The sequence below is a fragment of the Triturus cristatus genome, chromosome 4_2, assembly GCF_964204655.1.
Source record: "Triturus cristatus chromosome 4_2, aTriCri1.1, whole genome shotgun sequence".
NCBI lineage: Eukaryota > Metazoa > Chordata > Amphibia > Caudata > Salamandridae > Triturus > Triturus cristatus.
The window spans coordinates 34,211,079-34,239,063 of NC_140586.1; the positions used below are offsets into that span (position 1 = coordinate 34,211,079).

At 46.3% G+C, this 27,985-nt stretch overlaps 1 protein-coding gene across 3 annotated transcripts in view; it reads left to right on the plus strand.

Moving 5' to 3' along the window:
* The window catches only part of LOC146832875 (E3 ubiquitin-protein ligase DTX3L-like), a 570,028-nt gene that overhangs the window by 245,381 nt on the left and 296,662 nt on the right, over nt 1–27,985 (plus strand). For all 3 annotated transcript variants that reach the window (XM_085600299.1, XM_085600298.1, XM_085600297.1), the window contains exon 5: nt 16,210–16,378. In XM_085600299.1, the coding sequence (XP_085456425.1) occupies nt 16,210–16,378 (169 nt within the window). The remainder of the gene's footprint in view (nt 1–16,209; nt 16,379–27,985) is intronic.

Consider the following 27,985-nt stretch of genomic DNA (forward strand, 5'->3'; position numbering starts at 1 on the left):
TTGCGACAAAAATTCGTGCTTCAACACTCCCTTCCAGCAAGTGTTTATGCAACTGATAGGGATGATGGCCTCTTGCATTTTCATAGTACCTCACGCAAGACTCCAAATGAGTCCACTCCAAGAGTGCTTAGGGCGCCAATGGAACCAGGCCCAGGGGCAACTGACAGATCTGGTGTTGGTAGACGGTCGCACCCATCGCTCTCTGCAGTGGTGGAACACCACAAACCTTTCCAAAGGTCGACCGTTCCTGGACCCGGTTCCCCAAATAATACTAACAACGGACGCATCGCTCTCCGGCTGGGGAGCTCATCTATTACACCTCACAGTGCAGGACACATGGACGCCGCAACAAAAGTTACTCCATATCAACCATCTGGAGTTACTAGCAATCTTTCTAGCCCTAAAATCCTTTCAACCTCAGATTTCAGGCAAGGCAGTCCTCATTCGCACAGACTACATGACGGCAATGTATTATATTCAAAAACAAGGCGGCACACACTCTCCACAGCTCTCTCAATTAGCCCAGAGCATATGGAGATGGGCAATTCCACACAAAATCTTTCTCCTAGCTCAACATCTCCCAGGAGTCCAAAACACCGTGGCAGATCTGCTCAGCAGACAGACACAACAGATCCACGAGTGGGAACTTCACCCACAGGTTCTTCATCCGTTCTTTCAAATGTGGGGGCATCCACAGATAGACCTCTTCGCCACCCACGAAAACACAAAATGCCCAAGCTTCGCTGCCAGAGACCCACACCCATTGTCCAAAGGAAATGCGATATGGATGAACTGGTCAGGCAAATTTGCGTACGCTTTTCCGCCTCTCCCACTCATTCCATTAGTGGTGCAAAAGCTACAACAGCACTCCCTCACACTGATCCTAGTAGCTCCAACATGGGCCAGACAACCATGGTACACCACGCTGCTGGAACTCTCGGTAGTATCACATCAAAAGCTACACCTCTCACCCGGACCCAGCTCAGCTCAACCTTGCGATCTGGCTCCTGAAATCCTAGAATTCGGGTACCTAAACCTTCCCCCTGACTGTATGAATGTCATCAGAGAAGCTAGACGGCCTACCACTAGAGCCTGCTACGCTGCCAAGTGGAAAAGATTTGTTGTTTATTGCCACAACAACACAATCAATCCTCTAGACGTGTCTATACAACACATCATATGCTACTTGCTCCATCACTTTTCAGAGTACCTGCCATTAAAGCCTTCATGGAAGGCCTCAAAAGAATAATTCCCCCCAGAGTGCCACCCTCACCTGTGTGGAACTTAAATATCGTTCTCACAAGGCTCATGGGGCCTCCCTTCGAACCTTTGCATAAATGCAAACTGCAATTCCTCACATGGAAAACAGCTTTCCTTGTAGCCATCACTTCCCTTAGAAGAGTCAGTGAGGTACAAGCACTTACCATACAAGAACCTTTTCTTCAAATGCACCAGAACAAGGTTGTTCTCCGTACCAACCCAAAATTCCTACCTAAAGTCATTTCCCCTTTTCACCTAAACCAATCTGTAGAATTACCAGTATTTTTCTCGCAACCTCAGATTGTTGCAGAAAGGGCTCTGCACACACTAGATGTCAAACGAGCTTTACTTTACTATACTATATCCAAAGAACACAACCTTTCAGAAAGACCAAACAACTGTTTGTCTCTTTCTCTCCACCACACAACGGCAACCCCATCTCAAAATCAGGGATAGCTAGGTGGATTGTAAAATGCATCCAGATTTGCTACCACAAAGCAAAACGAACGCTATCCGTTCCCCCTAAAGCCCATTCTACAAGGAAGATAGGGGCTTCCATGGCCTTTCTAGGGAACATCCCATTAGATGATATCTGCAAAGCAGCTACATAGTCAACATCGCACACTTTCACTAAACACTATTGTGTAGATGTGCAAACCAAGCAACAAGCTAGTGTGGGCCAGGCTGTACTAAAAACACTATTTCAAACCACTGCAACAGATACCGGTGGTCGCCGCTAAGGTTGGGAACTGCTATATAGTCTATGCAAAAGTGTGTAATCTGCAGCTCATATGCCTCGAACGGAATATGCTACTTACCGGTATGCATCTGTTCTTGGCATGTAGAGCTGCATATCTACACACGCCCACCCGCCTCCCCGGCTACCTGTATCTGTTCCAGTCTATCTTATTTAGATACAACACACATGGGTTTCTTCACTGTTGTTACTACGCTCCATCTTTCCCTGCTGGCTAAAAACAATCTGAGGATGGAGCCGAAGCCCATGCGCAATACGATCCAAAGGAGGAGTCACCAACCTCATGACTTCTAAAGACTTTCCAAGAGGAAAAACAAACTGCAAACATCCGGGCCCAACACCAGATGGCGATCTATGCAAAAGTGTGTAGATCTGCAGCTCTACATGCCAAGAACAGATGCATACTGGTAAGTAGCATATTCCTTTCAAATTTCGAATAACCCAGCGCACTGCAAATACCTCAGGTTTGTGGTAGCAGGTCAGCACTGTCAATTCAAGTCCTCCTATTCGGAGTAACAACCACACCCAGGATTTTCACAAAATGCTTGGCAGTAGTCTCAGCCCATCTAAGAAGACAACATATTCATGTCTTCCCATATTTAGATGACTGGCTCATAAAGGCCAGCTCGCACAACAGCTGTCTACGCCACACACAAAAAACTGTGCAATTGCTCCATGAGCTAGGATTCACAGTAAATCTGTCCAAATCCCATCTCCAACCATCCACGTCTCAAGCATATCTAGGAGCTACTATAAACACACAAACAGCTCTAGCGTACCCAACTCCAGCCAGAGTCCGATTATACAAACCCTGATGTCTCAGTTTTAGCCTCAACACTCCTTTGCAGCTCGAGTGTTCATGCAGTTACTGGGAATGATGGCGTCTTGCATTTATATAGTCCCCTACGCAAGACTTCAAATGCGTCCCCTACAGGAATGCTTAGCACGTCAGTGGAACCAAGCTCATGGTCAGTTATCAGATCTAGTGTTGGTAGACGGCTGCACCCATCGCTCTCTGCAGTGGTGGAACACACAAAACCTTTTAAAAGGGTGGTCCTTCAGCGACCCGGTTCGTACTGACAGCAGACTTATCACTGACAGATAGGGGAGCGCATCTCCACACCCACACAATTCAGGGCTTTTGGAGCTTGCAGCAGAAACAGCTTCATATAAATCATCTAGAGCTGCTAGCAATTTTTCTAGCGCTGAAAGCATTTCAAGTTCAGCTAGTACGCAAGACTATCTTATTCGTACATGAGAGCCATGTACTACATACAAAAACAGGAGGGACGCACTCTCTCCAGCAGTCTCAGCTAGCACAGACCATTTGGAAATGGGCCATACATCACAAAATATAACTCCTAGCAGAACATCTTCCAGGAGTAGACAATCAGATGGCAGATTTGTTCAGTCGTCAGACACAGCAAATCAACGGATGGGAAATACACTCTCAAGTTCTCCTCCCATTCTACCAAATGTGGGGATTCCCACACATAGACCGGTTTGCTACACATCTAAACGCAAAATGCCTAGACTTCTCGTCCAGGTATCCACACACATTCTCCAAAGGCAATGCTCTATGGATGAATTTGTCAGGGATATTTGCTTACGCTTTTCCGCCTCTACCACTCATTAGTGGTTCCGAATCTCAAACAAGCACCTCTGACACTAGTCCTAGTTGCTGCCACATGGGCACGTCAACCTTGGTTCACAACCCTATTGGAACTCTCAGTAGTTCCTTACCAAAAACTACATCTTACACCCAGTCTCCTCACACAGAGCCATGGAGACATAAGACATCCAGACCCCAGTCATCTCAATCTTGCGATCTGGCTCCTGAAGTCTTAGAGTTTGGCTATCTTAATCTACTGCCAGACTGCATGAATATTATCAAAGAGGCTAGACGTCCTACCATAAGAGCCTGCTATGCAGCAAAGTAGAAGCAGTTTGTCATATACTGTAATAACAATCACATCAACCCGCTTGATGCTTCTATACAAAACATTATGGGCCTCATGTAGGTAGCCAAATACCGGTCGGTAACGGCCGATTTTCGGTAAAAATGCCGTTACCGACCGGTATTCAGACAAGTGAGATGTAGGAGTCCAAAAACGACTATTCGGTAAATATGAGGCGGTAAATACCGAATCATATTTACCGAATCCTAAAATACCGAATCAGATTTACCGAATACATACTTAACGAATCGGTAAATATGAAGTGGTAAATATGAAGTGGTAAAAATTAAAATGACATGTAGGAGCACTCTGTAATTAAGAAATCAAAGAAAATCGGTAAATAAGAGTCGGTAATTAACACGGATTGAAAGCAGGTGGTAACCATCAACAGTGCATATAAGCAATCCCAAAATGCAACAGCGTGGACAACATGGCCGCTATGTATGTCATTGCAAGGCGCCTACGTCTACAGGCAGCAGGACTGAGGGTTTGGCGACGGGAGGAACGCATCTACAGACAGAAAGTTGTCTGCTGCAATAATGTTCTTTTTCCACCCCCGCATGGGCGGCTGGATGTTTCCATCTGGCCTTCGATTCCAACCTTGAAAGCAGAGTTCAACAAGTTGTGCAGAATAAGAGCGCTATTGTCCCAAAAAGAGGTGCCTTTGACTTCCTCTCGTGAAACATTTGTCCTTCACGTTGCTAATTCGCGCACTGAGGTACAGGCGCTTCTGAATACTGACCTCCCCCTGCATTTCGGCTCTTTGATCCATACTATTTTCAATGCCTCGTCCACGACCGGCCTGGCTCATTTTTTTAAACTTGTGGGCTAGGGTCTCGTGACCTCTTTCCAAACTATTTTTTGTGTGATTCCGGCATTTCTTCATTCACTTTTCTCGAGCATCTTTGGAGGTGTCCCGCTGCTTCTGGCGCTAGTGGCAGGTGTGCTGCTTTTCCTTTTTGTACTCCGGAATGGCTGCTCCTTCTGTGCCACACGAGCACCTGTCCCGACTGCATCTTCTTCGTGATAGGATGCTTGACTTTTATGGTACTTTGCCATTGGCGACTTTGAGCCTGGCTTATGGATTATCCTTCAGGTATTCCTACTTCACCTGCGTACAACCTGTATTTCACTGCCTGGATTGTCCCTTTGAATGGCCTCTGGATTTGTGCTTGACCAACATGGTGTCTCCGGTGCCGGATTTCGATCGACTGATGAGGCCCTTAGTGTCTCACGAGTTGGCCTGTTCTGGTGTCCGGATTATGGCCTGTGGTGCGGCGCATGGTATCCTGGGTAATTGGGACATCTCAGCGGCCGCCAACGACTTCTTGGCTATGAGCTATTTGGAGGAACATTCCGGGTGCCCTCTGATTGTGCTAGAGGCTCCGATGGTTGGAGAACACGTATGTTCCTTTTCTTTACTTAATTGGATGGCTGAGACTTTCAGTGGCCCTGCAAACGATTTTTTGTTGGAAGCAGTGGCCACATATGCTGCCTATACATTCATGGATTAACTGGACTGTCGTCCATTGCGCCTGTGCTACTGGACAGCACCCTGGCGCAACATTTATTTCTTTTATTTCTCATTTTTCTCTTCCTGATGGTCGGTTTGAGGTTTATTATATACTTGCATTTTTTTTAAGAATTTTATGCTGCTATTTTTTGTAGTTTCGGACTTTGGCGCAGCATTGGTTACGCCTTGTTCTGCTCTGACGAAACTGAACTCTGCGTTCTCTCTTTTCTTGCCTATTGAATGGTGCTTCGATCAAGGGGGCGTGTAGTGAGTTCTCCCTGAATACGTACATACATTGTTAAGTTAGCATAACCACGTTAAATGTTAGAAAGCCATCTTTTGGTCGTTGCACACGACACTGCGTTTACATGTTATTTCTTAAATAAACTGCTGACTCGAGACTTGCTTCACACGAGAGCAATCTGTTGTTACCATCCCAAGCTCTGCGCAGCGACCTTGGTCTGTACATGGTGTGACGAACAGTCTGGAATATTACACAATGCATGTTTTCCACTCTAGGTTGATCGACCCACTGTTTAGCCATAACACACGCGCAGCTGCAAATACCTGAAAGTTGGTGCTTTTAATATCACAGACATCATGTTCATGATTCAGACCGAAGACGAGCCTTCCTGCGAGAAGACTCCTGATGCTCCTGTGATGTGATTTCACTAAGCTGATCTTTGAGGTATGGGGTCCCCTATTCAAGCCTAGGAGACCTTCTATTAGCATGATAATAATATTAGCTTCTTAGTAAAGGGAAGGTGGTAGTATCCTCGGTATTTTCCGATTCGGTAAATACCACCTCGGTATTTTCCGATTCGGTAAATACCACCTCGGTATTTACCGATTCGGTGAATTCCGATTCGTGATTACCGAATGTTACCGAATCGGTAACTGTTACCGAATTTTTACCTACATATAACTTACCGATTCTAATTTACCGATTCGGTACGGCTCGGTATTTAAGAAACGGTAAAATTTATTTACCTACATGAGGCCCTATATGTTATTGGTTGCTTCTACAATGTTCCAATTTAGCGTACACGTCCATACGTTTACATCTGGCTGTAATAGCTGCATACCTCCAGAATAGACAACATCTATCTCTTTTTAGAGTGCCTGTTATCAAAGCCTTTATAGAGGGACTCAAAAGAGTCATTCCCTCGAGACGTCCACCTGCTCCAGTGTGGAATCCCAACATTGTTCTCACCAGACTAATAGGTCCACCCTTTGAGCCATTAGACAATGTGAACTGCAATTTCTCACATGGAAAGTTGCTTTCCTCATTGCTATCACATCACTCAGAAGAGTGGGTGAGCTTCAGGCATTAACTATAGAAGAACCCTTTTTACAAATTCACTAAAATAAAGTGTTTCTTTCGACTAATCCTAAATTCCTTCCTGAAGTAATTTCTGCCTTTCATATCAATCAATCTGTTGAGTTACCTGTGTTCTTCCCTCAACCAGATTCAGTGGCAGAACGTGCCCTACACACATTAGATATGAAGAAAGCATTGCTTTATTACATAGAAAGGACAAAACCTTTCTGTAACGAAAATCAACTATTTGTTGCTTTTGCTCCACCACACAAAGGCAATCCCATATCAAAATCAGGTATTGCAAGGTGGATAGTCTAGTGCATTCAAATGTGCTATGCAAAAGCAAAACGAAAGTTAACAGTTCCCCCTAGAGCACACTCTACACGCAAACTGGGGACGTCTATGGCATTCTTAGGATGACATATGCAACACAGATGACATATGCAAAGCTGCAATATGGTCTACACATCACACATTCACAAAACACTATTGTGTAGATGTGTTAGCAAGACAACAAGCTAGAGTGGGCCAGGCAGTTTAACGTACACTATTTTAGACCACTGCAACAGATACAGGTTAGCCACCGCTTTGGGAGATAACTGCTATGTAGTCTATGCACAGCATATGATCTACAGCTCATATGCCTCGAACGGAAAATGCTACTTACCCAGTATGCATCTGTTCTTGGCATGTAGAGCTGTAGAGACATATGCGCCCCCGCCTCCCTAGGTACCTATACCTGTTGCAGTAACATTTTACTTAGATACATGCATTTATGGACATTTCCTTCTTACTACTCTTACTAACTCCATTATCACCCTCTGCGGGAAAACAATCTAACAATGGAGTTGATGGCCATGCGCACTATCACCAAAAGGAGGAGTCACCTACCTCGTTACTGGAAAAACTTCTTCGAAGAAAAACAAAGTGCAAACAACCGGACCCAACACTAGATGGCGATCTATGCAAAAGCATATGACTCTACAGCTCTATATGCCAAGAACAGATACATACTGGGTAAGTGGCATTTTCCTTCCACCGTACGTCATGTATTCCTTGCCCCACATTTAAGTCCTTTCGAAAGAAATGGGCAGGTCAAAAAAACTTAGGAGATCAGTCCTCACACTCTGAAACCCTTTGGTTTGGATGTCAGGTTTATGCAGATCCAAACTCTTCCAGAATTGGGCTTATGTCTCAAGTATAATGATACTTTCTCAAACTATTTTAAGACCCTCACAGGACTGGAAGGCAGAGATCTTGATCCCACTATTAAAGTGCAGCAACAATTATAATCCATCATATTACCAACTGCTTTTCATGCATTTTTCTGTCTGTGAAAATATACTCCAGGATATTGTTAGCTGTGGAATTGTGTCTCTTAAAAGATGGAAAAGAACTGGTACCGGCTACACAGACTGTTTTGGGAAGGAATATTGATGACACACAATGCTAGCATTCATGGTTAGCCAAGTGATAATAGCAAAAACTGTGCAAATACTACCATTTTTCCATGGCTTTAAATGTTTAGATTGAGCTCTACTTTGAGAAAAGCTTTTGGAAATGGGCCTTACCAATGCGTTAGTATGCTTACTCAGTGGAATACACCTTACCGCATGGCCACATTTTGTAATTGTGGCTTGTCTTTAATAACTGATGCAATCCCTATTGAGCTTGGAATGTGCCAGTGTTGCATTTTAGTACCGACTCTTTTTTACTTTACATATGTGACTACAAACGTATTCATGTTAAACAGTAATAATCTCACATTCCACAATTTTGACAAAATACTACAATCTTAAATTAACTCAGCAGTCATTTCTCAAGGGTCTTTGCAAGCATCTTTTTATTTACATACAGGTAATATTAGCAAATGGTCATGTTCTAATAATTTAAATCTAACCAAATAACATGATATGGATTTGGTGGTCATCTATCGCGTGTCAGTCTGAGCTGAGTTAGTGTACCTGGTATAGGCCCTGGAATTGGAGATAAGTCATTTGTAGAAAGATGGGAGCCGGTTAGGGAGGCTCACTCATTTGCTGTTCTTCTAAGCCCTGCCATAGGTACGAGGCCCGCTATTCCCTGTATTAGCGATCATTCAACCATCAGTCTTTATTAGGTCAGAAATGTAGACACTGTTCCCAATTCCTTACTAATGTGCTTCCCTAACTTGGGGTCATGAAGGGTTGGTGCTCTTTATTACGCACACGATCTGCTACTCAGTGACTTCACCCAAACGGGCTTCTGAGATCACTTGAAGCATGGTCTGGTTATGCTCTGAAGTGAAACTAGGACAAGTGTCAAGTTATGGTGTTTGGTCGCATCAGGTGTAAGGACAGTTGGTGTATTGAGGGTATTCGCCTCTGGAATTTGGTATCTACTTCAACAGCAAGGTGCCCTGCAAACTACCTATACCATCTATGAAAAGCTCACAATTTTATTTGCATAATTAACGTCATAGTTATAATTACAATTGTTCAGTTTTATTACTTATTACTGTGCTCCTTGATTAGAGGTTATCATGCCATTGATACGCCTGTAGTCAGTTTTGGTGGCCCAGCCTCGTTCCCATTGCCACAATCTCTACTGGTCTTAAAGGCCCAGTTTGGCACTGGCTGTGTGTCAAGAAAATCTCTGTTCGAGGCATATGAGCTGCAGATTGTACACTATGCATAGATCGCCATCTGGTGTTTGGCTTGGATGTTTGCATGTTGTTTGTGTCTTCGAAGAAGTCTTTGTAGTCACAAGGTTGGTGACTCCTCCTTCGGTCGACAGTGCGCATGGGCATCGGCTCCATCCTTAGATTGTTTTTTTCCGCCATCGGGTTCGGATGTGACTTGCTGCGCTCCGGGTCGGTGTCGTTATCGAACCCCATTTCTACGCACAATCACAAGCTAACCGACAGTATTGTTTCGATCGTGTTACTTCGACGCACCCTCAACTTAAAACCTTGAAAATCTTCGACATCGGTGAACATCGACGCGGGGCGTTGGGCCTACCCACGCCGGTAGCGACGGACGTCGATGGAACGGACTCCCTTTAAAAAATGTCCCCAGTATGGTGTTAAATTCCCACACATTCGGACCTCCATCCCGTCTGCAATCTGTGCCTCTCTCCAGAACATTGAGAGGATGACTGTGAGGCTTGCCGATGACTGCGAGGCTTGCCTTTCCTTCAAATCTAAGACGACTATCTGGGATCAACGAGCTTGACGCCACGAGATGTCCCGAGGCACAGGTTCATCCCAGACATCTTCCATCCAGGTCCCGACAGCCTTCAGGAACCAGAAGAAGAGCAGGTCCCGGTCTCCGAAGCAGACGACTCCGACGCCAAAGATGACATCACACCGGTGCAGCGGGATGTGAGTACCGAGACCCCCGCCCCACCCAAGCCCCAACCAAAGGCTCCGGTGACACCTTCGCCCCCGGGCTCAGGTTCACACCGACCAAAATCTTCGAGCGCCCCACCTCCGGGCCCAGCGCCGAAGGACAGAGAAAAGCCTTCCGCCTCGAGCTAACCACCCGGTCCCGAAAAACCACAGCACCGAAGGCTAAGTCACCCGAGATGCCATGCCCTCCGCCGTCGGCACCGGAGAAACATTTGACGCCGAAACCGGCAAAAGACCCCTCAGCACCGAAACAGCCGGACAAAAGCTCGGCACCGAAGCAGCCAGATAAAAGCTCGGCACTGGAGCAGCCGGACAAGACCTCGGCAGAGAAGCAACCTGATAAGACCTCGGCGCCGAAGCACACAGATAAGCCTTCGACACCGAAGAAGTCGGAGCCGAAAACATCAAAGGGGAAACCTCTCAAACAAACACCTCCGGAGCAGAAACAACCCGCTCCAAAGATCTCGGAACCGAGAAAGACTTCTATACCGGACATTGCCCCTAAACAGTCAACACCAGTGTTTAAGGATAAATCTTCCACGCCAAAGAAAACCTTCGATACCGAAGAACTTTTTCTCCCCGATCCAAAGCAAACTACCATTTTGATTCACCCAAAGACTGGTCATATAGTTACCAAGCTACCTAAAAAGAGGAAACCAGAGCAGTTACCACATGCACCAGTTCCTCTCAAAAAGATTCACATAGCTACTAACACTTCACCACCACCTTCACCCCCCCCACCAGTCAACCCTAATTTACTTATTTCGCCACCACATTCTCCACAACCAGAGGATAGTGACGATCCAGGTGGATGGGTAAGAAGACGAAGATGTAGTGCTACTAGACACTGACGATCCTAATGATCCCCCACAGGAACCATCTACATGGCATGACTACAATACTGATCCGGATCTTAACAATGATCCAGACTACTACCCCTCAAAACTATCTCCACCAGATGACAATGTGGGTTTTGCCCAGTTAGTTAATAGGGCCGCAACTTACCATGGAGTCAAACTACATTCAGACCCTGTGGAGGAGGACTTTCTGTTAGAGACCTTTGATCAACCACAAAGGTCTACACAGGTACTACCAATGCTTAAAGGTCTTCTTAGACACGCTCCTGAGGTGTTCAAAGACCCAGTTAGCGCTAGGGTTCTTAACCCCAGAGTAGACAAAAAATATATAGTAGCTCCTTCTGACCCCATTTACATCAAGGGTCAACTCCCGTTAGATTCCCTAGTCGTAGCCAATGCGCGCAAATGGGCAAACTCTCAGGGATCAGGTGACACACCATCTCCTGACAAGGAATCTAAGTTATTGGACGCATCAGGCAAGTGCATGGCATCTCAAGCTGCCAACTCATGGAAGATAGTAAACACACAAGCCCTTCTAGCAAGGTATGAACGGGCTCACTATGATGAGCTGGAAAAGCTCATTCAACACCTCCCACAGCAGTATAAGGACAAAGCCAACAACCTTATACAGGAAGGCAAGTTAATTACAAATACTTCCATAAAGTGCACGCTCGACGCAGCAGACACCCCGTCCCGCGCAATAAATACCAGTGTTTTGCTACGCAGATATGCCTTGCTCAGGGCGTCTGGCTTTAAACAGGAGGTACAAAATACCATCCAGAACCAGCCTTTTGACCAGCAACACCTTTTTGGTCCTGCAGTGGACACATCTTTAGAAACAATAAAGAAGGATACGGAGACTGCCAAGTCTATGGGAGCATTACAATCACCCTCTAACAGAGGATCCTTTCGGAGTTCCATCTCTAGAGCAGGCTCCAAAACAAATACACCAGAGCACCCGTCCTCATCCTACAAAAGTCCCAACCAGGGTTCCTTTTCTAGAGGATACTCCAGGGGAGGTTACAGGGGAAATAACAATGAGGGCAGAGGCAGGGGTAATAACACCCGCAGCTCCCCTAGCACCAAACAGTGACTTCCCAGCGTTTCCCCCCGACCATTCCACTCCTGTCGGGGAGCGCCTCTCATAGGTCATACCTGTCTGGGACTCCATCACAACAGACAGGTGGGTAAGACAAATTATCCAGTATGGTTATTGCCTGGAACTCACTTCTACCCCTCCCAACATTCCTCCCAAACAGCGTCCAATGTCAACAGAACATCTAACGCTTCTCAAACAGGAGGTTCTTGCACTATTACAAAAACATGCACTAGAGCCGGTTCCCTTGCCCCATCAAGGCACAGTGATCTAATCCCTCTATTTTCTCATTCCGAAAAAGGACGGCTCTCTCAGGCCAATATTGGACCTCAGTCCGCTAAATTTTACATCCAATCAGACCACCTCCACATGGTCACCTTGCAACAAGTGCTTCCTCTACTCCAGCAAGGGGACTTTCTCTCCACCCTGGATCTAAAGGACGCCTACTTCACATTCCCATTCATCCCGCTCACAGGAAATATCTCAAATTTGTGGTAGATGGCCAACACTACCAGTTCAAAGTCCTAGCATTCGGAGTCACCACGGCACCCAGAGTTTTCACCAAGTGCCTCGCAGTGGTTGCAGCCCATTTAAGAAGACAACACATTCATGTCCTCCCTTATCTGGACGACTGGCTCATAAAAGCAAAGTCTCACAGCAGCTGTGTTCAACACACACTCCGTACCATACAACTGCTTCACAGTCTGGGATTCACACTAAATCAGGGCAAATCCCATCTCCAACCGTCCAAAACACAACAATATCCGGGGGCTACAATAAATACCTCCACAGCACTAGCATATCCCAACCCAGTCTGTATAATTGCTATGCAAACATTAATTCAAAACTTTCAGCCACAACACTCACTTCCAGCAAGAGTGTTCATGCAACTAATAGGGATGATGGCCTCTTGCATTTTTCTCGTTCCTCATGCAAGATTACAAATGAGTCCATTACAGAAATGCCTAGCATCTCAGTGGAACCAGGCTCAAGGTCAGCTAACAGATCTGGTGTTGGTGGACGACCGTACCCACCGCTCTCTGCAAAGGTGGAACACACAGAACCTTTCCAAAGGGTGGCCGTTCCTCGAGTCAGTTCCACAGATCGTGCTAACAGACGCATCGCTCACCGGCTGGGGAGCGCATCTTCAAACCCATACCATTCAAGATATCTGGACCCCCCAACAAAAACAATTCCACATCAACTACCTGGAATTGTTAGCAATATTCCTAGCACTGAAATCTTTTCAGCTGCACCTCCTAGGCAAAGCTGTCCTGATCTGCACAGACAACATGATAGCAATGTATTACATACAGAAGAAAGGGGGGGCACACTCCCTACAGCTATTGCGCTTAATGCAAAGCATATGCAGATGGGCCATTCTGCAAAACATATACCTCCTGGCAGAACACTTACCAGGGATACACAATCAGATTGCGGATCTGCTCAGCCGTCAAGCACAACAGATCCACGAATGGGAACTTCATCCTTAAGTTCTTCTCCCATTCTTTCAACAGTGGGGACACCCAGAGATAGATTTGTTTGCCACACACCAAAACGCAAAATGTCCAAACTTCGCATCCAGGTATCCACACCCATTGTCCAAAGGCAATGCGCTATGGATGAATTGGTCAAACAAATTTGCTTACGCTTTTCCGCCTCTCCCACTCATTCTGTTAGTGGTGCGGAAATTCAAACAACATTCGCTCACATTGATCCTAGTTGCTCCAACATGGGCAAGGCAACCATGGTTCACAACTCTGCTAGAACTATCAGTAGTACCGCATCAAAAGGTACACCTGTCACCCAAGCTTCTCACTCAGAACCATGGAGAGATAAGACACCCAGATCCCAATCAACTCAACCTTGCGATCTGGCTACGGAGGTCTTAGAGTTTGGCTACCTCAACCTCCCACCAGACTATATGAATATCATCAAGGAAGCCAGACGCCCTACAACAAGGGCATGCTATGCGACAAAATGGAAGAGATTCATCATTTACTGCACGTACAACAAGATCAATCTCAATCCGCTAGACGCTTCCATTCAAAACATCATCTGCTATCTACTACATCTATAACAATGTAACCTAGCGTATACATCTATTAGGTTACATTTAGCCGCTATAGCAGCATACCTACAAAACAGACAACATTTGTCTTTGTTTAGAGTTCCTGCTATCAAAGCTTTCATGGAAGGACTTAAAAGAATAATTCCACCAAGAGCCCCACCCTCTCCAGTGTGGAACCTTAATATAGTCCTTACTAGATTGATGGGTCCTCCCTTTGAACCCCTCCACAAATGTGAGCTACAATTTCTCACTTGGAAAGTAGCCTTTCCGATTTCTATCATATCTCTCAGAAGAGTAAGTGAACTCCAGGCATTAACCATTCAAGGACCATTTTTACAAATCCATCATAAAAAATTGGTTCTTAGAACTAACCCAAAGTTCCTACCCAAAGTAGTATCTGCATTTCACCTAAACCAGTCGGTCGAACTACCGGTATTTTTTCCTCAACCAGACTCAGTGGCAGAACGAGCTCTTCACACATTAGACGTTAAAAGAGCAATACTCTACTACATTGAAAGAACAAAATCTTTGCGGAAAACCAAACAACATTTTATGGCTTTTTCGCCACCGCATAAAGGCAATCCTATATCTAAAACAGGAATTGCAAGGTGGATTGTGAAATGTATACAAATATGCTACATGAAAGCCAAACGCACATTAACCATTTTCCCTAGAGCTCATTCTACACGCAAACAGGGGCTTCTATGGCATTCTTATGGAACATTACCTTAGATAACATTTTCAAAGCAGCAACTTGGGTTACACCACACACCTTCACAAAACACTATTGTGTAGATGTGCAGACAAAACAACAAGCTAGTGTGGGCCAGGCTGTATTAAGAACACTATTTCAAACTACTGCAACAGCTACATGTAGCCACGGCTAAGGAGGTAACTGCTGTATAGTCTATGCATAGTGTACAATCTGCAGCTCATATGCCTCGAACGGAAAATGCTACTTACCAGTATGCATCTGTTCTTGGCATGTAGAGCTGCAGAGTTGTACACGCCCACCCGCATCCCCGGATACCTCTATCTGTTCCAGTGTTATCTTACTTAGATACATTACACATGGACATCTTTCTATTTCTCACTACTCCATCTAACCCTAAGTAGCAAAAACAATCTAAAGATGGAGCCGATGCCCATGCGCACTGTCGACCGAAAGAGGAGTCACCAACCTTGTGACTACAAAGACTTCTTCGAAGACACAAACAACATGCAAACATCCAAGCCAAACACCAGATGGCGATCTATGCATAGTGTACAATCTGCAGCTCATATGCCTCGAACAGAGATTTTCTTGACACACAGCCAGTGCCAAACTGTGCATAGTATACAACTCTGCAGCTCTACATGCCAAGAACAGATGCATACTGCTAAGTAGCATTTTCCTTCTTTAGAGCTGTACCATAACCATTCAAACATCTTACTGCAGCATGGAAGTCCAACTTATATGCCCCATTGAAAATTAAGACGAACATGCAAATTAGATTTGGGCAGCTACTTCTATCAGTGGTAATTAGGCGTGGTGGGATCTTTCATCTACCAATAGGAAGTACAGTTTATGTAATGAATTACTGTAGACTTTTGCGAATATTAGAGTCTCTTTTAGAATATTGTGTTCATTCATTGCAAATACAATAATTATCTGTTTACTCCTTGCTTTCTTGGTGATGAGCATTATAAACTATGTGGGATATAAACAATAAGGGCAGACTACAATATAACACTGTTCTAATATTGAAATATTTGTGTAAATTCTGCCGATGTTTTTGGTGATGGAAATACCTGTAACTAGTTCAAATGGTTTATTTTGTAACCATGAACAAGCTGTAAGTAATTAATAACATATAAAAATAATAAAGTATTTGATGATCAAAATTATATTGGTTACCAAAAGAAAAGTTCATAAAAGGGTTATGTTTTTCTCTTTTTCGAATAAAAGATTAAATAAGTTTTCTGTTTTTTCTTTATTCCACATGCAGGATGTTCACTGTCTGCTGGTTAGAGGTATTGCAAAAGGCAAGATTAATAATATTGCCAAAATAGAAGAGAATATCCGAAATATCTGCCTTGTGCTGCAGCTAGAAGTGCAGAAAGTATTAAAGGGCAATGAACCGGGCAGTCTAATTGTGGAATTCAACTGCATTGCAGGTAAATATACTGATATGCCTCTGAGAACAAACACAATGCACATTCTTCTCTTCCTTCCATAACTCCACCAGGGAGCTCCACAGTCCACTGACTACATGATTTGGCTACCTGACTTGGAATACCATAACTCATACCCAAAGCAACACTGACACCACCAATCGTCCACCCACTACTGCAGTCCCACAACAAGCCCCTCACCTCAGCCGTCCAGAGCCATAGTTGCGTACATAGCCTCACAATTGACCCTCTCAGATACAGTGCTCCCTCCACTCAGGAGGCAACTTTACCATTCAGTTCCATACCGTGTCCATCCAGTATCCTGCTTATTCATGTATCTTGAATCTTCCACCTAGCACCCGCTCCCAATAAAAGATGTGAAGGAGGGGTAGAAATAGTGCAATGCCCCGGACCATGATAAAGCAGAAACAGTAAAATACCTTTTGCATAAGTTATGAGATACCAAGCTTAGCTTTGACTCTTCTGTTTGGTAACATAGCATTCCAGATTTCCGCTTCATAGGATACTGCGATTTAAACTCCCCAAAGACAAGATTCTTACTAAACGTAAGAATGGTGCAGTGCTGGTGAATCCACTATTGGGTATTTCCTTTAAAATACACCACAGACCATTTCCTTTTTTTTTTTAGAGGTACATAACCATGCTTTCTAGCCATCATACTTCAGTAGAAAAGGCTAACAAGAGTGAAATTCATTTACTCCAAACCTTGTGCCACAGACACTAAACATAGAATTGACTATGTAAGTCAGATGTTACTTTGTCAGTAGCCAAGATCTGACTCTGGTGAAGTCTAGAGTCTCATTGTATTTGCATCATAAGGAAACTATTGCCAAAGACCTTTGGGTTTTGGAGGTGGTGAAAAATGTTTTTTTACCACCACTAACCATTCCCCACCCTCCTAATATTTTTTTTGTCATCATCCTTCTAATGAACATCTGTTTTTGGAAGTTCAGAAGCTTCTTCTGTTGGATGCAATGGAAAGGGTTGCAATATTAATTGGTAGGGATTATTTACAGCAGAGATAAACTCTTCGATTATGCATACTATTCCGATAGTGGTTCTGTTCAATGGTCACAAATTGTGTATACATTTCAAGATGACAACTTTAGCACTGATCATAGAATCCCTGCAACAGATAGACTAGCCTTCTGTGATATATCATAATAATGTGTATTTTCACAAGCTAACTTAGCTTCCTCTTCAAAAAGGCTTTGGAAATGGAGTGGGGTGAGAACGTATAGTATGTAATTCTTGAATTCTGTTTAGATTTTGCCCACGTTTTCCCAAGAGTAATGGCAGCAGTGTTTTTTTTTAACCAGAGGAAAAAAGTGAAGTGTGTCACTTTTGGTTCGATGATTGATGAGGGTCCCTTTATCTGATGTAACCATGGTTGAATTTTCATATGTTTTATTTCATTGCATAATCTGCTGACAGTAAAAGTGTCAGTGCCAACTAAGATCCTTTAAATTAGTAATGCCATTTTTAAGAAGAAATGGGAGTAGGCTTTCCCTGTCCAGAGCAACTTTAAACTCTCTCATAAACAATTCTTTGCTTTTAAATAAAGCAGCCCATTTATGCCGTGTGGTTCAAAAGACCCATTTGCTGATGGCATCTTTCACTCTACTTATCTTTATAATAAGACTGCAAATGAATCTTATTACATTTCATCTAGCAGATGATGAGGATCAAGCGACCAAGAGCCAATCAAAGACAATTCCATTTTCAAATTCTATGTTGAATTCTCTGATATATGGAGGTAAAAAACCCAATTTGTTCAGAGAGTAATATAAGCTTTGTCAGACCTCAATCTGTCTATGACATCAGGTTTGTACAAAATCCACTTACAGCTTTTGGAAACGAAGAACAAGTTACTTACCTTTAGTAATACTCTTTCTGGTAGAGACTCTTATCTAGCCGCAGAATCCTCACCTTTTGGATATTCCCCCATGCATCAGACTGAATTCAGAAACTTTTCAGCAGTACCTCTGTGCGCCGGTAGATGGCACTATCTGGTTCCGCACTGACGCCGTTTCACTCTAGAAATTAAATGTGGAGCCTATATAGGTGCCACTCCCTCATGCCGACGTCAGTTGCTTTCAATAGTGTCCGGATTTGGATAGATACCAAAGCAGTACTTATTTGGGAGGTGGACTCCAATTGGAAAGTCTTATGCTGGCAGAATACCCCTCTCAGTAAACCTGACTGTCCAGACAATGTGGTTTGTGAACGTATGGAAGGATGTTCACGCAGCTATCTAATAAATGTCCAGGACAGGGACTCCGGGTTGCCTGGGAAGAAGGTGGCGTATGGCAGGTTTACTCGGAGAGCTTAAACCTCACTCGCATACCACCTCAACGTTATGGTGATGAGGAACACTGTCTTGTGGGTAACAAGCTGAAAAGAGCAGCTGTGAATTGTCTAGAAGGGAGTGGCACTTATGAAATGTAAGGACTAAGGTAAAGCCCCACAATGGTGTGACAAATGGAGGAGGAAACAAATGTTGTAAACCTTTCAAAAAAGCTTAACAGCTGGAGACTTAAAACAATGACGAATGATTCAATAACCACAAAAAAACCAACAGAGCTGAAAGGTACCCTTTAACTGTGCCCAGAGCAAAGCATTGGCGGGATAGGAGCAAAACAAATTAAAAACCTCAGATAACTTTGCCTTAAGGGGGTCTATCTGCCGAGCACTGCACCAAGCCACAAATGTGTCTCAACATCAGGCTTATAAAGCTTATGTCGAGGGGCACCTGTTTGCCAAGATGACATCAGCCACCTCCGGAGGAAGGGTAAAAGTGGTCAGATGTAGTAGCTTAGTCTCCAATCATGAAAGTGAAGATTGTGAAGGCCCGGGTGCAGAATCCTGCCCAGCTGCTGCAACAGCAGATCCTCCCAGAGGGGCAGCCTGATTGGAGGACAGATGGTCAAGCCTAGAAGTTTTGGATACAACTACGTGTCCAGTCCAGAGCCACTAGAATAACTTGGGGCTGGTCAGTCCTGATCTTCGAGAAAACTCGGGGCAAGAGTAGTATCCGCGCCCACGCCGCCCTGCTTGTTTTAGTACCAGATGGTGGTGGTGTCCGTGAGCACCTATGCCAGTCTCTCTTTGATGGATGAAAGAAAGGCTTTCAACATCAAGTGCATGGTCCTCAACTCCAGAAGGTTGATGTGGACCCTAGACTCAGCTGGAGACCATCGACCTCTGATCTCCACCTCTCCCAGGTGGCCACCCGAACCCAGAAACAGTGAATCGGTCATCACTGTCAGCTCTGGGTGGAGTAGGGGAGAGGAGTCTGCCGCTGATCCAGTCATGGTCTAGTAACCACCACTGCAGATATTTTGCAGTCTCCTCTGAAATCTGAACTTGGTTGGAGAGATCACCTTGATGTTGGGCCACTGAAACTACAGATCCCGCAGATCCCACTGCAGAGCCTGCATATGCCACCTGGTGTGCTCAAATAGTAGGAGGCCATCAGTCCTAGAAACCTCAGAGTCGACCTCACTAAACTCCAGGACCGAGACTGAAAGATTGAGATCATAGGCTGTATGTCTTTCCTGGGAGAAAGGTATGAAACTGAATAGTGTCCAGAATGGCTCCAATAAAGGGGAGCATCTGAGAAGGAGTCAGATGTGACTTTAACATGTTGATAGTGAATCCCAAAGTTGACTGGAGGTTTGCTGTAGTCTGGAGGTGGTTGACGACTGCCTGAGGTGGGCCCTCCTTCAACCGCAAGTCGTCGAGTTAGGGGAAGACTGGCACTCCTGACCACCGAAGGTGTGCTGTCATTACCGCTATCACTTTGGTGAACATCTGAGCGCAGTGTTGAGACCAAAGGACAGCACAGTGAACTGAAAAAGTTCATGTCTCACCACGAAGCGCAGGTAGCGGTGATGGACCTGCAGGACAGGTATTTGGAAATAGGTGTCCTGCACATTCAACACCACCATCCTGTTGAGGGCAGAAAAGACCTGGGTCAGAGTGAGCAGTTTGAATTTCCCCTTCTGGAGGAAGGTGTTGGGAGGGCACTGGTCTAAAATAGAATGAAGGTCTCCATCCATTTTGGGCACCAGAAAGTAGTGTGAATAAAAATCATGGCCTAATTTTGGTACGGCCTCCCCCTCACTAGCCCCTTTGACCAAAATGGCTAGCACTTCCTGCTGCATATTAGGGAGATGGTCCTTCGTCAGTCGCTGGATGGACAGTAGAAGGTGCGGCGGTGAGAGAATAAAAAGTAGGGCATATCCTCCCCAAACAATTTGCAGGACCCACCTGTCCGAGGGTATGGCTTGCCAACCTGGCAATAATTGTCAAATTCTGCCTCCTACTGGGTGGATGTTCACCACTAAGGGCATACTAAATAGGTTTGGCAGGTGGGGCTGCAGGGGTGGTAGTGGATTGTCTTGCCCATTAACCTTAAGTGCGGGGGTGGTGGGTACCATGGCCTTGACTACAAAACTGCTTGGCTCCTTCTGGAGGTTATAATGGCCTGCAGTATGGGGTACCTCTACTGAAGTTGTGAAAATAGCGGTAGGGCCAATGCGGCTGGAGAGGTGGTGCAGGTGCGCCTAGGTAGCGTGCAGTGGACCTGCTTTCCTTGAACAGCTCAAGAGCAGAGTCTACCTTGTCCCCAAACAGGTGAGCCCCCACGAGTGGCACGTCATTTTGGGATGACTGGACATCTACTGAAAAACTGGTGGACCGCAGGCAAGAGTTGTGGCAAATGGGCAACACTAGTGCCAGTGGCCCGGCCAATGGACTCTATGGTGTCCAAGGTGGTACAAATTGTGAACTTGCCCGTGTCATGACCATCCTGTATAACCTGGGCAAGAACAGGTCAGAGATCTTCAAATAAAGTTGGAACATGATTTCACTGGACTCTTTGATGGCTCCAGAAACTCGGGGTGTGCGAGAACAAGTTGCAGAACAGACTCTGAGGTCAACCAAGTTCGGACGTGATATCAAGAAGTATGGCGTCAAAGAATGAACCATGGAATGACTCATCTGACTTCTGGATCTTGAACAGAACCAGGATTGAGGTTATGAATGGGAGCAGTCTCATCACAGACTCTTCTATTGCTTGGCCATGTAGAGTTTCACCTCGCAGTCTCGGATGGCCTTCTGGTTCATCGATGAGCAATTGCTGGAGGCCTCAAAGTCATGGCTTGACTCCAGGTACCTTAAGCAAACCTGATGAGGGTTTGTCATAGACATTTGTTTCCAACAGTTCCTCATGGTTTAAAACGTGTTGTCTTGATAGTTGACGTTTACCTTGCACACTGTTCTACAATTTTGTAGAGGTAAAGGGAGTCTCAACGAGACAACAGGGAGCTCTGGGTCCGCATCTATTGGCACAGAAAAGAAGGAACTGATGTCCGCGCGCGGGAGTGATGCCTATATAGCCTTGTCATCTCCAGAGCAAAACAGCGTCAGTGTGGAACCACATGGTGCCAACACTGCGTGCTGAAGTACTACTGAAAAGTTTCTGGATCAAATCTGACGCCTGGGGGAATATTCAAAAGGTAAGGAATCTGTGGCTAGAAATCACTATCAGAATATAGTGTTCGAGGCATATGAGCTGCAGATCACACACTTGCATTAGATCGCAATCTGGTGTTGGGCTCGGATGCCTGCAAGTTGTTGTTGTCTTGGAAGAAGTCTTTGTAGTCACGAGATAGGTGACTCCTCCCTTGGACGATAGTGCGCATGGGCATCGACTTCATCCTTAGATTGTTTTTTTCAGCCATTGGGTTCGGATGCAACTTTTTTGCTCCGGTTCGAAATCTCCATTTCAAACTTTTTTCAACGCGCAAAACTTCCACTTCGAACATCTTCATCTTCGACGTGCCTTTCATCGGCTCGATTCTGGTCGCCGACGCTGGCCGCTGGGCCTATTCACGCTATAAGGCCTATGGCTAATGGAAAGGACGCCATTCAAGAAATACCCCCAGTGTGGAGCAAAATTCCTGCACAGTGACCATCACAAGGTCTGCAACCTGTGCCTCTCACCTGAACACGATGAGTCCAGCTGTCCAGCCTGCGCATCCTTTCGATCAAAGAAGACTATTCGAGATCGAAGGGCTCGACGTCACATCATGGCGCAGAGATCAACTCCGGAACCAGAGGACATCTTCGACGAAGGCCCGCATCTCCCAGAAGAAGATTCCGAAGCTCTCGAAATCGTGTCAGAGGCAGACGACTCAGACGACCCCATCACTGCTGGTCAACGAGTGAGTACTACTGCCCCTACCCAAACTCCACCACCAAAACCGAAGGCACTGGTCAAGCCTTCGCCTGTTGGCCCCAGTCGCGACCGAAAACACACTTCAGAAGCCCCCCTCCGGGCCCGGCTCCGAAGAAAAAAGACAAGCCTTCCGGTAGCTCGGGACCGAGCAAACCTCACATATTCGTCCCGCCGGCGCCTTAAGCACCGAAGCCAAAGGAATACTCGGCTCCGAAATCGGTTCCAACGCCTTCCACTTCCAAAGACAAATCGGCCCCGAAAAAATCAAAGTCCATGGATAAGCCGGCTTCGAACACTTCCAAGCCTAAAGATCCCGCTTCGGCTCCGAAACCAAGACCCTCGGAACCAAAAGACAAGCCTAAGAACTCTACCACGACTCCTAAGGCAAAATACCATAGAAATCAACACCAGCCACGCTCGGAACCGAAAACATTGACACCAAAGGCGGTTCCCGAGGAAGAGAAACTTTTTTACCTGGATCCTGTCGATCCTAGGCAGAAAAAGATTTATATTAATCCTAAAACAGGACTTGTCACAGCTGTGCCATGTAAAAAGAGGACGTTAGACAAAGCACCTGCCACTCCAGTGCCTGTGAAAAAGAAGGACTCTGCTACATCACCTATGCCTCCTTCTTCTCCTGTACTTCCTTCTAACCCACCTCCTCTCCCTAAATCTGTTACACCACCTCTGTCTGTAACCTCTCCACCACATACACCACCTTCACGTGATGATGATGATGACCAAGGGGTGGGGGGGTGACCCAAATGACCCGTACATAGATCCGGACGACTCACCACAAGATGATTGGGAGTACCCTGTCCCAACAGATCTACCAGACCTCCCAAGCCCCCAACCATACCCCTCAAAACCATCTCCCCCAGACGACAATATTGGTTTTGGACAACTGCTTAATAGGGCTGCAGTTTATCACGGCGTAACAATGCACTCAGACACAGCAGAGGAAGACTTCCTTTTGGATACATGCGAACAGTCCCAAAAGACAGTACAAATACTGCCAATGATCAAGGGAGTCATTAAGCATGCCCCTGAAGTGTTCAAAGATCCAATACGTGTCAGGATTCTTAGCCCAAGAATCAATAAAAAATATAGACCTGTCCCTGAAGACCCTGCTTACATTAAGGGACAGCTGCCTTTGGATTCTCTAGTAGTTTCCAATGCTAGAAAGCGCACCAACTCACAAACCTCTGGGGATGCGCCACCCCCTGATAGAGAATCAAAATTACTAGACGCTTCTGGCAGGAGGGTAGCTGCGCAGGCAGCCAATCACTGGCGCATAGCCAACACGCAAGCACTGCTGGCTAGATATGATAGGGCGCTCTATGACCAACTGGAAACCCTATTACAACATTTGCCTGCCCAGTATTAAACCCAGGCAAATGATCTTATCCAAGAGGGCAAGCTAATTTAAAACGCGTCAATTAAATGCGCACTTGACGCGGCAGACACTGCCTCCAGATCCATCAATACCAGTGTACTCCTTAGACGACATGTCTGGCTGCGCATTTCAGGCTTTAGGCAGGAGGTCCAGACTACCATCCTCAACCAGCCGTTCAACCAAGAACAACTTTTTGGCCCGGCTGTAGACACTGCACTTGAAAAGATGAAAAAAGACACAGAGACTGCTAAGTCCATGGGAGCGTTACAGTCTCCACAAACACCTGGCTCCTTTCGTCGCTCCTTCTATGGAGAAGCCTCCAGAAACATGGGCGCAGACACCTCATCTTCGTTTAAAGCCACTACACAAACATCCCCCATACCAATAGAGGATATTTTAGAGGCGGATACAGAGGGAATAACAGTAAAGGAAGAGGCTGAGGTAATACAACACTCGTGCCTCCCCCACTACAAAACAGTGACTTCCCTCGGCTTCCCCCAGACCATTCCACTCCGGTCGGGGAAAGATTATCACAGTTCCTACCTGTCTGGAATTCCATCACAACAGACAAGTGGGTAAGACAGATTATCCAGTATGGTTACTGCCTGTAACATACAGCTACCCCCACACATACCACCCAAACAGCGTCCGATGTCCACAGATCATCTCACGCTACTAAAACAAGAGGTTCTCTCACTGCTTCAAAAACACGCAATAGAGCCTGTTCCCTTACAACATCAAGGAACAGGCGTTTACTCGCTGTACTTCCTAATACCAAAAAAGGACGGGACTCTAAGACCGATACTTGACCTCAGACCCCTCAACCTATATATACACTCAGATTATTTTCATATGATCACTCTCCAACAAATGCTCCCGCTGCTGCAACAAGGTGATTTCCTTGCCACACTAGATCTCAAGGACGCTTACTTCCACATTCCCATACATCCCGCTCACAGGAAGTATCTAAGGTTTGTAGTGGACGGACAACACTATCAGTTCACAGTCCTTCCATTCGGAGTCACCACCGCACCCAGAGTATTCACAAAATGTCTTGTGGTAGTAGCAGCACACCTGAGAAGACAACAGATCCATGTCTTCCCATATCTAGACGACTGGCTAATAAAAGCCAAGTCATTCAACCAATGTGTTCAACACACTTACCAGACCATCCAAACATTACACAGCTTGGTATTCACGGTCAGCTACACCAAGTCGCATCTCCAGCCCTCTCATATACACCAATATCTGGGGGCCACAATAAACACCTCCACAGTTCGAGCATATCCCAGTCCAGCCAGAATAGCCAGCATACAAACCCTCATCACAAAATTACAAGCCCAACACTCTCTCCCAGCCAGAGTGCTCATGCAACTCATAGGCATGATGGCATCTTGCATTTTTATTGTACCTTATGCAAGACTTCAAATGCGCCCCTTACAGGAATATCTAGCACATCAGTGGAATCAGGCTCAAGGACAACTTACAGATCTGGTGTTGGTAGACAGCCGCACACATTGCTCTCTGCAGTGGTGGAATACAAAAAACTTGTCCAAAGGGCAGCCGTTCCTCGAACCTGTTCCCCAGATAATGCTCACCACAGACGCATCACTAACAGGATGGGCAGCCCATCTCCTCGGACACACAACCCAAGGCAAGTGGACCACTCAACTAGCAATATTTCTAGCTTTAAAATCATTCCAAGTACATGTACAAAACAAAGCTGTCCTGATCCGGACGGACAACATGACAGCCATGTACTACATACAAAAATAAGGAGGCACACATTCTCTGCATCTATCCCAGCTTGCACAGAATATTTGGAGATGGGCCATCCCACAAAATATATATGTTCGAGGCATGTGGGCTGCTGAATTCATATCTGTGCATAGATCGCCGCCTGGTGTTGGGTCCGGATGATTGCACATTGTTGTCCTGGAAGAGTCTTCGAAGCATCCTGAGATGGGTGACTCCTCCCCTGGACCACAGTGCGCATGGGCATCCTCTCCATCCCCAGATTGTTTTTTTCCGCCATTGGGTTCGGATGCAACTATCTTAGCTCAACTTCGGAATACTTAGTTTAGGCCAAAAGGCCTATAGTTTTCGTCGGTACAGTTACCGCTCGGTGTCGACTACTAGTCCTAGTGCTCCACACCCTTTTTCAAACTTTTGATTCGACTTGGTCAAAACTTCGACGCTCCACGACGATGGAATCGAGAACTCCGTTCAAGAGGTGTCCGTTGTGCCACGCCAAGTACCCTCACATCGACGTCCACCCGGTCTGTAACAAATGTCTCTCGCCGGATCACGACGAGTCAAAATGCATGGCCTGCGCACGGTTCTGATCCAAGAAAACTCTACGGAACCGACGGGCAGCGAGACTCGAGGCGCAGCAGGCAGCGCCCGCACCCACCAACATATTCAGCACCGAGGACGAGGACGCCGAGAGCGTGGAAGAAATACTATCTAGCCCCGCTTCGGAGCATGGTTCCCGATCGGACGACGATGACGAAGAGCTCTTTCGACGTGAAGAAGCCGTCGACGAGGTAGGGGACATCGACGAAGCCTATGGGGCTGAAGAAGACAGCTCCCCCGAGGAGTTAGGCCAATCCGTCGAAACGGAGGCCGAAATTAGTCGTCAGGCTCCGGTCGAGGGATCGCCTTCGGGCCTTACCCAAGACCTAATCCATGGTTCCTCGGCCCCGACTTCCGGCCCGGCACTGAACACTATGCAAGAGCCAATATTACCCAAGACGACCGGGTTGTTAAACCCAAAAACATCCATCGCTGCAGTCCCTTCAAAATCGAAAGCGAAACTGGTGGTGGTCGGATCAAGGGCGTCGAAACAGTCCGCTGGCCCGGCACCGACGCCGAAAAAAGTCGTCGGCTCCGAACGCGTACAGAAAGACTTCGGCGCCGAGCTCACCGCAGCAGACGCGGTCGACGCTCAGAAGAGGCGCGCCCTCGTGCACCACAAGGCACCGACACCTTCGGCGCCGACACCGAAGCCCGTCGCCTCCGCAGTCAAAATGGCCGCCTCGGCAACGTCGACGCCTAAAGCACCGATGCCAAAGAAGTCCTCGACTACGTCGACTATCGATGCATCCCTTCAAGCCAGTGACCCCCTTCCGACAAAAAAGTCGGGGTCGGCCTCCACACCTACTACCAAGATGCCCACCAAAGCACCATCTCAGTTTGCTGTGCAGCAGGTCTCTGCCTCTCTTCAACGTATCCGGGACCAGGTAGCCCTCCACTCTACCTCGGGTCCCCACACTACCTCACCCGGTACAGTGCACTCGGAGCCCACCAACATCACCTTTGGGCTGCCACCGACATCGGCACCGAAACTTTTTCAAATTCGGACACGTGTCCTCCACACACAGTCCACCGCCTCTGGCCTAACGGAACACGACCCTTCAGGGCCACAGTTTATCGATGCCGATATTGGCAGGCTCATGCTCCACAAGCGCAAGATCACGCCAGTCAGGGAAGAGGTGCCATACAAAATTCCTCTAAAACGCAAGCTACCGGCTGAGCAGGAACCAGTGTTGCAAGAACACTTCCATCCCCTCCCACTAGCTCCACAGTCCTTTTCTCCTACCCCTTCTGAATCGGACACAATGCAGGAATATGGTGGGGACGATACCATCTACCCCGGGGACGCAGATCCCGATGACACATCCTGATCAGGCATGGGATGACCCCACAGACCCAAGTGTCACGCCACATGCTCAGGATGCGCACCTCTACAATATTAAAACTTCTCCTACAGAGGACACGGCCGCATTTAATGCCCTTATCGAACGGGCAGCTGCTCATCATGGGGTGGAACTGCACTCTGACGCCATTGAGGAGGACTTCCTGCTTGACACTTTCGCATCTTCGGAAAGAACTGTCAAGACTCTGCCCATGCTTAAAGGGGTTCTGAAGCCTGCCAAAGACATTTTCA